This window comes from Brassica napus, chromosome C9 (genome assembly GCF_020379485.1).
Source record: "Brassica napus cultivar Da-Ae chromosome C9, Da-Ae, whole genome shotgun sequence".
Classification (NCBI taxonomy): Eukaryota; Viridiplantae; Streptophyta; class Magnoliopsida; order Brassicales; family Brassicaceae; genus Brassica; species Brassica napus.
The window spans coordinates 15,932,332-15,946,261 of record NC_063452.1 but is presented as its reverse complement, the minus strand read 5'-3'; the positions used below and the strand labels follow the sequence as shown (position 1 = coordinate 15,946,261).

The 13,930-nt window shown below is 33.3% G+C and overlaps 1 protein-coding gene and 2 long non-coding RNA genes across 3 annotated transcripts; all 3 read left to right on the top strand.

Moving 5' to 3' along the window:
* Window positions 1–2,527: 2,527 nt before the first annotated feature.
* Window positions 2,528–4,933, top strand: LOC106378251. The gene is made up of 3 exons (XR_007329355.1): window positions 2,528–3,454; window positions 3,530–3,687; window positions 3,783–4,933. It is a non-coding gene; the product is annotated as an uncharacterized LOC106378251 (long non-coding RNA).
* Window positions 4,934–5,340: 407 nt separating this feature from the next.
* Window positions 5,341–5,946, top strand: LOC106429106 (F-box protein At2g35280-like). Its single transcript, XM_013869848.1, has one exon. The coding sequence runs from the start codon at window positions 5,341–5,343 to the stop codon at window positions 5,944–5,946; it is 606 nt and encodes a 201-aa protein (XP_013725302.1).
* A 1,170-nt stretch (window positions 5,947–7,116) lies between these two features.
* LOC125593454 lies at window positions 7,117–8,994 on the top strand. The gene is made up of 2 exons (XR_007329354.1): window positions 7,117–8,477; window positions 8,575–8,994. It is a non-coding gene; the product is annotated as an uncharacterized LOC125593454 (long non-coding RNA).
* The last annotated feature ends 4,936 nt before the right edge of the window (window positions 8,995–13,930 follow it).

Genomic DNA, 13,930 nt, shown 5'->3' with positions numbered 1-13,930 from the left:
AAAACTGAAAATGAAGCTGAAAAGGAAAGAAAACAAAAGGTTGAGGACTTTAATTGAAAACAAAAGAGGTCAGAAAGTAAGATTTAGAGGGGTCAATTCATGATATATGAATAAATACACGGCAATTTTGCAAATTTGGTAGGATCGGCTGACATGAATAAGCTGTGCATGGCTCCACCCCTGCCAGTTATTTTTGGCTCGCCACAACAGTTTATTTTACAATTGAGAAATTCGTAAAGTCCTTTTGTTTTTTTGGTAAAAAGTAGGCATGGGCAAAAAAATCGGAACCGAAGAACCGAACCGAAATACCCGAAACCAGAACCGTACCAACACCTTTAAATATTCACACAGTTTCAATATTTCTATATCTAAAATAACCGAACCGAACCGGAACAAACCGAAAACCGAACGGATACCCGAATATACAAAAATATTAATTATATATACATATAACATAACTAAATATATATTTTTAATTTAAAAATCTATTAAAAGTATCCAAAAATATTTGAAGATAGCTAAACTATTATAAAGTATCCGAACTATCCGAAAGTATCTGGATAGTTTTGACCGAAATATCCAAAGTAATCCAAAATATCCGAATTTTTTTTAATCTAAAATCATCCTAATTATTTAATATTTTATCCTAAATAATCGATATTTTACCCAAATTACACGAACTCCTAAACTACCCAAACCCGAACCGTAACCAAATGAGAACCAATTTTTTCCGGGTATTTTCTGGTTCCTAGTTTTACTATTTGAACCAAACCCGAAACTATCTGAACCGAACCGAACCAAACCGAAAAATAGGCCAGGTAGTAAATAGATCCTCTAGCCCCCTACCTGAACTACTCGAAACCCGAAATATCCGAACCGAACCGATCTCCAAAATGCCTAGGCCTAGTAAAAAGGCTTTGTAAAGTCCTTTTGTACAATAATTAATTTTTGTTTTGCTTATTCCCTATACAATTAATCGGAAAGTGTTTTCACTTTTTCTTTTTTTTGTTGAAACACAACTTATATTAAATAGACCAACCAAATTAGGTGACTGCCATTATTACAACCGCATCAGCCAAAGCTATTTTGCAAGATTATCAGCAACAAGATTTCTCAAACGTGGGATCCAAGTGTTTTCACTTATAACATGAAAGGCTTGGGTCAATTTAGACAAATTAACAAAATAGGCATATCTTAAAATTGCTCAAAAAAGAGAGGCATATCTTAAAAATTGTTTCAATTTCTTATCAAAATAGAAATTGTCCTCCTTCTGTACGTGAGCTTAGAGAGAGAGAGAGAGAGAGAGAGAGAGAGAGAGAGTATTTGTAAATTAATATTTGTAATGTGTTTCTTAAGTAGAATATAATACAACAAAAGTATATATGTCAAAGTGAACATATAGTTTTACAAAAAGTATAAGACTGAGAAAAAAATGAAAAAGAACAAACTATTTTGATAGATATTATTATATTTATAAAAATTATAAAATAAAAAATTATAAAATTATTTGTTATTATTAATCATCATACTATATATAATAAAATGTATATAATAGGCTTATATAATATTGTTATTTTAACATTACTCAAAAGATTAGTAAGAATAGATGTTCATTTCAACATTTGAAGTCGATATTCTTGATATGTAAACTAAACATTTGAATAGTCATTATTGAGAAAGAGTAAAATTGCAATTAATATATAAATATAAATATATATATATATATATATATTAATAAAGTTAAATGGAAAGGTTCCTCCTGCGTCCACATCAGCGTACCCTGCTCCTTTTCGTGACACGTGGCGAGCAGGGAGGGGGATTCTTTTATTTTTCTTCATGAAACGCATCCTTGAAACTGTGATTTATTGGATCTCTCTCATGATTTATTGGGCTTTAATAATATTCCAAGCCCGTTTGTGATTAGGGTTCGGTGTCTCTATCATTGTAAGATCGACGCCGTCGAATATCATCTTCTCCGATTTCCTTTTCCTGTAACTCCCGTAACGTCTCCTCTTCCCCTTAAAATCAACCTTTAATTCAATCATCAAGCTTCACCCCACCTCTCTTCCCACTCTGTCTCATTTATTCTTATTAACGAGCTGTGTTTGTAACGGATCGAAGATCGAATCTATATAAATACGTTTTTTGGAGCGATGAGGATCTTGAGCATTGAGATATCTTATAGCTTGAGCAATCCGTCGCATGCCTTCAGATATGTCTTCTTCCTATGTTCTTCTCGCCAACTTGAGAGCAGGCCGTTGCTCAAACACCGCTGAAGTGCGTCTTCTGAGGTTCTGGGAAGCTCGCAACGTGAGGAAAGATAGCTTATGAGCCTTGACATGCTGCTCCTCGATGAACAGGTAAATCCGATAGTGTTCTGTTTCTTTTTTCTGTCAGTTAGACCTAGGTGTTTAATTGTTTGGTTTATTCTTGATTCGTCGCAGTCTACGCTGATACACGGGAGCATCAACTCAAGCCGCATTGACACTTTCCGGAGGCGGCTCAGTGAAGGCTCCGTTTACTTTCTCAGTGGTTTCGACATCGCACGGAGTAACCCAAAATTCCGACTCTCTGACTCTCTGGTGTCCATACGCTTCAATGATGAAACTTTTTTTGAAACAAAAACTGACTCGGACAAGGACATTCCGACTGAGTTATTCAGATTTCGCAGCCACGAACAGCTTCTGACATTGGCAAACACTAACAGAGATCTCCCAGGTATATCTCTTCTCTTTAATAAACTTATCCAATTGCCTTCTTTCACCTCTATTAACGTTTTTTTTTTAATTTTTCAAGATATCATTGGTGAAGTAAGTTTCGTCAGGAGCACGATCACCTACGGTCTACGCGGTCCTCAGCGTGTAATGATGACTCTGCGTTTGGAAGGGTAAGCTGTATATTTGTTTATCCAGTAATTGTCATCGTCTTTGTTGCTAACACGACATCAAATTGCACCAGGGATGTCAATGTTTGTGTCAGTATGTTTGATGATCGTGCTGTGACTTTCCAAACTAAGTTTGACAAGCACAGCTCTGAGCCAAAGGTTATACTCTTTACAAACATCAATCCCAAAGTTGTTGGAGGTAAGATACGTGTTTTCACCTAGGAACCCTTCATTAGCACGGTCCACTTACGCACTTTTCACTTTCAGGGAAGCTTTTTCTCAACGCTACGTCTGGTACCCACTTTTATTTCGACTGTGAAACATCAGCTGGAAAAGAGCATTATGAAAGGTAAGTGTCTTATGCTGAGATTGATATAGTTCACCTCATTGGTTTACCATTGTTTTCAGCTGTTTCTCTTTCGTGTTGTTTGCTTCGTACGTTTGACACGCTAGGCTGGTTGGTGATGGAGCCAATGCGAGCTCTTTTAAATCAAAAGTGGTCCCTGCTCAGAAAATCGACCCTTGACCGTTGCTGAACTGAACCAATATATCCTTGCCGCTGACCCACAGGTTAAAATATTCCAAGCAAAACTTTTTATTCCGTGTGTTTCCTTCTAATTTTACTAACATTCTTATTGGTCTCAGAATATTGAGTTTCTGTGCAAGGCCGAGGTAACCAATCTTCAGTCGGAGAAGGGATGGTGCTATATTGGATGCTCCAAATGCGCAAAGAAGCTTCAGCCGGATGAAACATCTTTCACTTGTCTCTCATGTGATAGGGAAAACGCTACGGGTGTATTAAGGTTAAGCTTCTTGACTGTTCTTATTCAAATGTTTTAGAGAAGTTGTCTCCTTGCATGTGCGTTAATTTATCACACCATCTCATCTCTGTTTAAAGGTATCGTGTGGAGTTCTCGGAGGCGGACCATACGGATGAGGCTGTATTTGTAGCATTTGACATAGAGATTGCTAAGCTAACCAACATCCAAGCATCTGAGGCTGCGCATATTTTGGTAAGCACTCAGAACATGTAATAGTAGCTTATGCTTCTGTGTCTTTGATCCATTTCCGGAATCCTAAGCCTCCATTTGCACGGTGCGGGTGTGAATGCTAGAGTCGACAACGACTTCCCTCCGTTCTTGAATGAAGTAGTTGGAAAAACTTTCACTTTCCAGCTCAAGTTGGGGGAGTTCAACTTCACCTCCAAACACCAGAGCTTCACTGTCTCCCGTATAATAAGTGAACACGAGAGAGCGCCATTGCCAGCGTTTGTTAACGATGTTAGTATTTTTTGTTTAAGTTAGAGTTTACAAATTTTACAGCACTATATTTACACAATTACGATGGTTTCAGGAGGATAATCATGGGCCCGATGAAAATGGAGATGGTGCGGAACTAGCAGATGGTGTGGCACCAAAAATTGATGAGAGTACCGTTGTCAACAACAAGGCATCCGCATCAAATGTCCCATATCACGGTCCTCAGGCTGCAAACACACAGAAGCTTGTCAATGATGGGAACGTGAAGAAGAAGGCACGCAAGGAGTAGATCAACCTGGATTGCATCATTTCCCACCGCTTACCTATCAAAAAATGCTTTATCTTTTGTTCCTCTTTTTAATTTAAACTCTTTAGTCTCTTTTTCCTATTATTATAGATTTGAACTCTCTGTCTGGTGGATGTTTTAACTCTGAATGCAATTTGATCTTTTTCTTTCAAGATTATATAGTCTTCCGTTTTGGTGAATTGAAATTAACCTAAGATGCTCATATTTTTTTTTGTCGACTGCTCATATTATTTATTATCCTTTATGCTAAACATTATGCTTCCAAGTTACAAAAAAAAAAAAATACATTATAATTTTTAAATTTATAAAATCATGTAAATTAGGTGAAGGTGAAGTCTAATATTTGTGGCAATATTGTTTGGGCTTTTCGTGTAAATTCTAAACCAACTAATACACTGTAAATTCTAAACCAACTAATTAGTTAAAGTTTTTCCCATGTATCTGTGCTGATAAAAAAACAATGAATAGAAACCTAATTATTAGATCAAACATACAGTTAATGACTAATATGGATCAGATATTGCTTGGCACTGAAGTTATTTAAGATGGAACATACATTAATTGGCACTAACGTTAAAATTATCAACTATTTGTGATTTACCTTAAATAAAAAAAAAAGTTAGATTAGCCTCTTTACCATGCAGCGTTGAGAAGTTTACATGGAATCCAATATATTCGAATTTAGGATGATTATCAAAAAAAATATACAGCAGTTACTATGAAAAGAGTATACTTTCCAAAATTACATTAAAAAAATCAATTACAAAAATAAAACACGTCAAGCAATAAACATTGCTCGACAGATATTGATCAAACCAAACCCGTGCGAACTACATATAAACTCTGAATCTTCCACAAGCACTAACCAGAAAAAAAAACACTCAGACCACATGCCAACTGATATCCAAACTGAGATCATTTCACGTGTAGCAAGGCACTCCAGGAGAGCAGTCGGCAATCTCTTGGCCGCGGTTCCTCCGCTAGCCCCCTCTGCCGCCGTTCCTATTGTTTATAGGAACCTCAATATCCACCCGCTAACCGTTCATCCACGAGCTGCGTTACACAGGTACCAAAGTCTTATGGAAAATTGCCTCGCCAGCGGTAACTTGCAAGCTCATTACGTACGGGGGATACAACAATATTTCCACTACAACAACGTCCATGGAGGCTTGCCACATCTTCAGATCGCAGCAGAAGGTTCGTACGAGAAAGCTGTTTACCTTTATGGTGTAATAATGCTATCTAAGGGAGAGACGGCAATTGGACAAGCAATGTTAGATACCCTTGGATGGAGACAAAACAAAAACCGAGCAGACAGGTGCTGGAGAAGGATCAAGCGATCGCTCCATGGAATAAGAGTCACAAGACTTGAGTCTTACATGACTGCTTACCTGAACACAAGGGAAACCATAGCATGCCACCGAGACAATATTCACGAGCGCTGTGATACGTGCTACTATTATAAGCAATTGACAAAGTTTGTTTACATGATGTAGACGAACAAGACGTTTACAACTGAGAGAACCAAGCAATCCAGCTTCTTATGTTTTTTTTTCTGTTTTATTCCTTGATTTCCATCTAAGTTAATAAGTGAGTTATTGATTTCACCAGTTTATCTATTTCCATGTTTCAAAGAGTTTAGACTCTATCCTTTATGTATTTTGATTTTAAAGAATAAGTTATGATTCTACACCTTCAGATACATTGGTTTCGTTTAGCAACGATTGGTGAAAGTTTCTATTATTATTAGAATTACCAAAAGTTAATATATTAAGTACATTATCGTTTTGCTTAAAGGAGAACGAAATAAGGCCCACGATTTTAATTAATATAGTTGCATATATTTGATTAAATTTGCAATACATGGTTGTTTCTTCTTGGTCAAGGCATTGGAATAAAAACAGAACTCTTCATGTTATTATTCATGTGACGTATGTTTTTACCAGTCAAATATCATTAAAACATAACATATTTTTTCCAGTTTCATTAATCATCGAAAGAGAACAGAAGAATATTTGTCCTTTCCTTCTTTTAACCTAACTCAACGTATATATATATATATATTTATCCCCCATATCCCATGCAAAAACAAAACCAAAACCGAAACGTATATATATTCAACTTTCAAAATAAAGTCAATTCAACACAAACAAATAACTCCAAAAACTTTAACACCCATGAATAAATAATCTTTAAAACCGAAATTAGAAGAAGACAATAAATTCATATATTTAACCTCACCCTATATAATATATTTTTACAATACCCTGTACTCCCACATATACTCCAAAAATGAGTAACCAACCACTTATATCTCATCGGCTCTCACATCAAACAAGATGTTCAAGTGAATACCCAAAGCAAATACTCCAAGTCTATATACACAGACCCAACACACAACAATCAATCATTGATTTTCAGCTACCTTCCATCATCGACAGCCAAGGTAATTTTAATGACTCAATAACTGAAAGCATGGAATACAAGTTAACATACCATGACATTCATTATCCCGATTCAACATTCCTCATTGAAGAAACTATACAATATGTGATGAATGAAGTAAGAGACGGCAGCAATATCTTAGCTGATGATTTTCGAGTTACTCTTACTATCAAAGACTATAACCAAAACGCGACATCAAGACTAGATGTAGATCTGATCATCACCGATCTAGAGGGTATTAATAGGCCTCAAACTACTGAAGAGGAAAACGATATATGTATTGTATGCTTCGGAAATTACAACGATGGAAACAATCTTTGCTCACTCACTTGCGGCCATAGTTTCCATTTTGCTTGATCAATGGCTTCATTCAAAAATAAGTTGTCCGGTATGTAGAAAAACTAATCTATGATGCCAGTCTAATTTCTAATATCATTTCTGTCATATTCTCTACTTTTGTTTAATTTAAAAAAATAATATAAATGATTTGTCCTCATTAATATACATTTTTCTTTCTCACTATTGTTTTCTCATAAAAAAACAACAACAACTAGCACTTTTATACAAAACATACTATAGCTCAAAATATGGCTACATCAACAACATACAAATTACACCGAGATACAACCACCCTGCGCGTAGCGCGGGCATGCCACTAGCAAAATAATATAAGTGATGATTATTTAGCGGATTCGAGAGGATGCTTGAATGTGTCAGGAATGGTTCTCATAATTCATGGAATTTTTTATCACGCTTAAACTATTTCACAATTCAAATTGATTTTCTCTCTTTTCCACTTGAGATGGAAAAGATGATAAAAAATAGTTAACTCGCGGCCACCCCGGAAGACAAACATGAAGCATCATGTATTGCGTCTAATTACATTCGGATGGAGACATTCCACGATAATAGATGTTGAGCCCACGATCCAGACAATTAAGGGATTGTTGATTACGCAATATTACATCATTTCGATAAATTAACCAATGGCTACTTTTTTTTACACCAATTGCTATTTCAAACTTAAGAAATTATGGATTAAAAAAAACCTAAATTAAGAAAGAAACCAAAATCCCTTCTCTCTCTTCCTATTTCTCTTTGCCCCCTCTCTAAAAAAAATTAAATTAAATTTTTCTGGTTATTTCACCAATTCTCCCTATTAAAAATATGTTTAGACAACAAATACAACGACGACCTTCCGTTGGTTAATATCTTTTCTTATTCGACCAAAACTTTAGTTAATTATCTAACGTACGAATATGATTAAAAACAATTGACTTGGAAAATAAAAACTAAATAGAACATACGGGAATGCACTGATGCACAATTCTGTCGACATTATGAACTCGGGTGAACCAGACATAAAAAAACAGAGAGATTAAACAATTATAACAAAGCTACGAGATGTTGACTATAAATAGATCACCACACATATCGATATGCCTTAGAAAGGCTAAGTTTACTGACAAGAAAAACAAAAACAAGTTTAAGAAAAAGCCAAGCAAAACCAAAAGAAATGGCGAAGAACCTCAGCTCCATTACCTTCACCGTTCTCTTGCTTGTCTTATTGATGGCTTCAAGGGTATTAATTTAATGAAGTTCTCTATTATGCTATGCAGTTGTCTTTTAAATATCTTGTGCTGATGAGTGATGATCTTGATGAATATTCCAACATGTAGAAATCCTCAAAATTGAGGCTATGAATATCAAGGCTAGATGCCTTCCACAGGGATGCAAAAATGCTACATTCTCCGAGGAGTGCGGGCCAGAGCCGTTCACAGGTTCAAATAACGATTGCTGTCATTGTTGCGTAACCAGATACGGGAGGAATGCAGTCTGCAAAGGAGTTGTTGAGGGACCAGACAAACACTGTCATTGCTACAAAGAACGTGTTTGAAACAACCACCTACAATGACCAAGTATAAGTGTGTAACTTGTGTGTTTCATTTGGTGTGAGGACATTACATGTTTGTATGTTTATGTTCAACATTCTTTTGTTTCCAAATAAAATATCAAGGGCAAAGCATATCACTGCTTTGGTCCCAAAGTGTAAGCTCATGTTGTGTGCAATTTTGTTTCATTCTGAATATTCGATTCTTTTTGGTTGTGTGTTCCTCAGTCATCGCCGTTCAGGGAGAGAATGAATATGAGATTTAAAATTTAAACTAATAAAATATCTAACAATTATCCAAATTTCTATAAAACAAATTCTCAAAATTCAAAATTACCTGATTTACTTTAAATACAAGCCCCGAATTTTAGTCTTACCAACAGTATTGATAGTTACGGAAGTAATTTTAGTTATACAAATTTACTTAATTACTCAATTTCCATCCGATTAAAACTTAATCTATCTTATTAAAATATAAACATACTAAATTAGAAACTCTATAAATTAATATTCGATAAATTAATAAATTTCTGGTCCCAAATTAGACTGGTTTAAAATATGACACAAATCGAAATATAATAAGATAATAACTTTTACAAAATCCTATGTAAATATATAGTTCCATCAAAATTATAAATTGATATTATATTTTATTATGTACAATATTTAAAATATAATTATCTCTATATTTTCTTAACATTTAGTATATTTTGATGAGATTTAATTAGTAAATTATATATAAAACCACATTTAAATTCTATAAAACATATTTATATACATTAAATAATATAATAAAATAGTATGAATGTCAAATTTTAAAAAATTTACTTAATGTATGTATACAAAAGTCAAATATTTTTCTTACTTAGAAAAATATATTTAAAATACAAAAATCTAAAAAAGTAACTTTTTGTAAATTAATAACTCTTTAAATTAATAAAATATCATAGTCCTAACATTATTAATTTATAGAGCTTTTACTCTATAAAAATATCTTTATCTTTGCATACGATTTACGAAAAATGTCACTATTCTTAATGTTTTCGTTAGGTTAAAATTGCTTTTCACTTTTAAGTCCAAATGGTGTTATATGAATGTCACTGTACTGATTACAGTAAATACATGCTATATACATAATCTAAAATTATTATTAATTGTATAACTAAACCAATTTTGTAGTATGTAACTAAACCGAATTTTACATCAGTTTTTAATGAAACCCTATTCCTGCAGAAACCCTATTTTTTCCCACTAACATATAAGTGACAAATGTCATGGCCGATAAGGATACGACCTTGATAAATTTCATCTGGAAAAGTACCTAACAAAACCCAGTATGAAAATTTCAGTGATTCAAATAATTTTGTAGTGTGTAACCAAATAAAATACATCATTCATTATAGTAGGATTCCCTAGACTATATTTGCGAAGTGATTTTGCCAAATGTCATTTCTTCAATTAATTTCACAAAACAAATATGACATGACTACTGAAATTGATGACATGTCTTATAGTTTAATATGATATGGACAATTGCATTTAATGTTAATTTATATTTTTGGTAAACTTTTTAAAATATGGTAATAACTCTTATATTACATTTAATGTCAATTTATATTTTTGGAATTTTTTTTAGAATATGGTAATATCTCATAAATCATCATTAAAATAAATATATTCAAATATGACATTATAAATTTCGAAAGATAATTTAATTATATATTTTTAAATTATACAATTTTATTAATAAAATTTTCAAAAATGTATACAATTTTTTTAGAAAATTATAAAAATTTAATCGTAAATTAAAATCACTATTTTCTTATATATCTACAAATTTTATAAATATTGTTTAATTTTTGGTAATTATGCAACTTTTACAAATTTATTTAATATATTTAATTAAAATAAATAGATAGAAAAATATATCTAAGATTATAATTTCAAATATATACATGCATATTCTTAAATATAATTTTTATGTTTAATTAAATCAAATTCATATTAAAATATTGATACGAAAAAGAAAATTTACAATATTAATAAAATTTTATTTTAAAATATAATTTATATTTATCTGTTAAAAAATATTTTAAATTTTTTTGCTGCACATGGTGCAGAGTAATTATTAAAATAATATATTGTGCATGTTCTGCTCGATATTGAAAATTTCAGTGATTCAAATAATTTTGTAGTGTGTAACCAAATAAAATACATGTAGGATAATTATTTAAATAATATATTGTTCCTGTTCTGCTCGATATTGCTGTTGTCAAACAAGGGGAAGTACATCAAATGGTGTAGTCAAAAAAGAATTACATCAAATTGATCTACATAATGCTTTTCTCCATAGGAACTTAGAGGAAGAAGTATACATGAAGCTTCCACCGGAGTTTCAAGTATCCAATAAAGTCTGTCGTCTCAGAAAATCTATATATGATCTTAAGAAAACTCCCGATACTGGTTCTCTAAACTTAACAATGCTTTGAAATTTACTCTGTTGCTAAAGTCAAGTAGACTACTCTCACTTCTCCTATATTTGTGGCTCCATCAACTTTCATATCATCGTCTATGTCCACGACTTCATTATTGCATGCGAGTAGTGATCTTTCTACCCTTCAGAAATTCAAGAACTATCCCAACCAATATTTTCATACGAAGAAGGACTACGGTAAACTGAAATACTTTTTGGATATTGAGGTAGTTAGCAGTAGAGAAGGAATATTCTTATCTCAATGCAAGTATGCCCTCGGAATTATCACTGAAACTGGCTTACTTGGCTCTAACCCTTCTACAGTTCCAATAGAACTCAACCACAAACTCGCACTTGCAATGAGCAATTACTTCCCCGTCCGATATCCTATTGGAGACTAGTTGGATGTCTTATTTACCTTAACTTTGCAAGACCGGAACTGTGATATGTTGTTCATGAACCATATCCTTTCACAGTTCGTAATGGCACCACGATAAGATTATTTTGATACTGCTCCAAGATCCGTGAGGTATCTTAAAGGCTCACCTTTGCAAGGTGTTTTCCTTCGCTCAGACTCTGCTCTTCAAGTAACAGCTTATTGTAATTCTGACTTGCAATGATGTCCATTAACTCGACGTTCACTTAGTGCTTATATAGTAATCCTTGGAGATTCTCCTGTTTCTTGGAAGACCAAGAAACAAGACATTGTCTATGTTTCTTCTGCAGAATCAGAATATCGCTCCATGTTTTATACATTACGAGAACTCAAATGGATGAAACAGTTGCTTCGAGCTTTCGGTATTAATCATCCTCAATCAATGAAGCTCTTTTAGTAAGTCGGTTGTATACATTGCGGTAAATCCTGTTTTTCACGAGCGAACAAAACATATAGAAAGTGACTGTCATCAAGTGTGAGATGCAGTTCCGACAAGCTCATAACCACCTAACACATTTTAACTAAAGAACAACCAAGGCGTTAACTTCCTCTACTTTCACTTACTTGTAGTCCAAGCTGTGGATACAAGACATTTCACCGCCAACTTGAGGGGGTATAAACATGATACGATATACTCAAGATAATGACTACAAGATATTCGTTGTTATCTATTTAGTTCATGTTCCTCTTTGGTTCAGCATATCGCTTTGTATATACTCTTTTATGTCAATGAATACACTTCCTCTTAATTATGAGTAATTCTTGTGTCCACCCCCTAAGGTGAACCTATAGGTTAACCTAGCCAATGATAGGTTGCCACATAAATAAAATTATCTAAAAAAAAGAATACGAAAAAAGGATGTCAAAGTTGTTTAACTCCGTGGAAGACAATTTTTCTTCTTCATCGGCTGGAGACAAAATAAATCACAGAAAAGAGACGAGGCTGTGTTTGTGTGATATTCTGAGTCTCTAATTCCTTGCTTTCAATATAAAAAACGTGTGCTTCTTGTAGATGAATCAGAGTATCAAACTTTTTATTTCTATTTTTTGTAACTATCTCCCAGATATACCAAACATGATTCTAGTGAAGGTGGAGATGGGGTTGACGTTACAACGTAGGGTCATGGACGTGTTGCATTTATTGGCTTTCTAAGGTCCATCTTTAATCTCTCTACTCACATGTATATGTATTTATTTCAGCTACGGAGTCCTCACTTTGGTTTTTCTTTGTGGCTGTAATTTGGCAGTGTTGGAAAGTCCACGCTCTTGATGATGTTAACTGGCACACACTCTGAAGCAGCCTCATATGAATTCACAACGTTTACAGTTGTTAATTTCTCCATCTGTGTGCTTCTTCTTTTCTGTTTGGTGTCTTCAGTGACAATACTTTTAATTTGGTAATATTAATTATAATTTGGTCAAAGAAGTTCTTTGATCACCAACTTCTGATTTTTCGGTTTTCTTAACTTCAATCTTAGCTTCTCTATTTTTAGTCGTTGGACCTTTTTGGTACTCAACTTCTGTAACAAAGTTCTGCTTCTCAAGGTCATGGATCATGTGATCAACAAGCTCAGTCTCTCTCTTGACAATAACTTAGCCCTAGCTTCTCTGTTTTTAATTTAAAATCTTAGTTAAGAAAAAAACATCATGCCCATGGTTAGGGCCGGCTGATGACCAGGGGCCAGCAGTGCACCCGCCCAAGGCCCATTGCTGAAAGGGGCCCATAATTTTTTTTTTAATGTAGTATTGCAACTCTATTTTTTGTAAACTATACATATAATGTTTTAGAAAAACGAAATTAATAAATACAAAATTTATAAATCTAACTTTATGGAAACAAAATCTTATTTATGTTAATTTGATTAAACTTTTACCAAATTATAATTAATATTAAAATATTATAATCAACATTAAAGTAGTTATCTAATGTGAGTTTTTTAGGCATGAGTGTATTTCATCAAGACGTCTTCAGTGACAATACAATTTTAATACTCTCAAAATCGTTGATTCTTCAAAGATTCTTGCATTGTTGATTAGTTTATGTAAGTGATCTTTAATATTTTTTTTTACTATCATGTTTTTTGTTTAGAGATCACTGAATTTTTTTTTGGTAGAGCAAAATATTTTTTTCGTTTCTAAAATGCCTGAGGATTTTTTTTTTTGTTTTCTTATTTCAGGTATCCATTTCACTTTCACTTTCAACTTCATCAATTCATTTTTTGATTCTTAAATTCA

What these genes read in the sequence shown, in the direction of transcription:
- LOC106429106 (XM_013869848.1), top strand. Translation starts at nt 5,341, where the DNA reads ATGCCAACTGATATCCAAACTGAGATCATTTCACGTGTAGCAAGGCAC.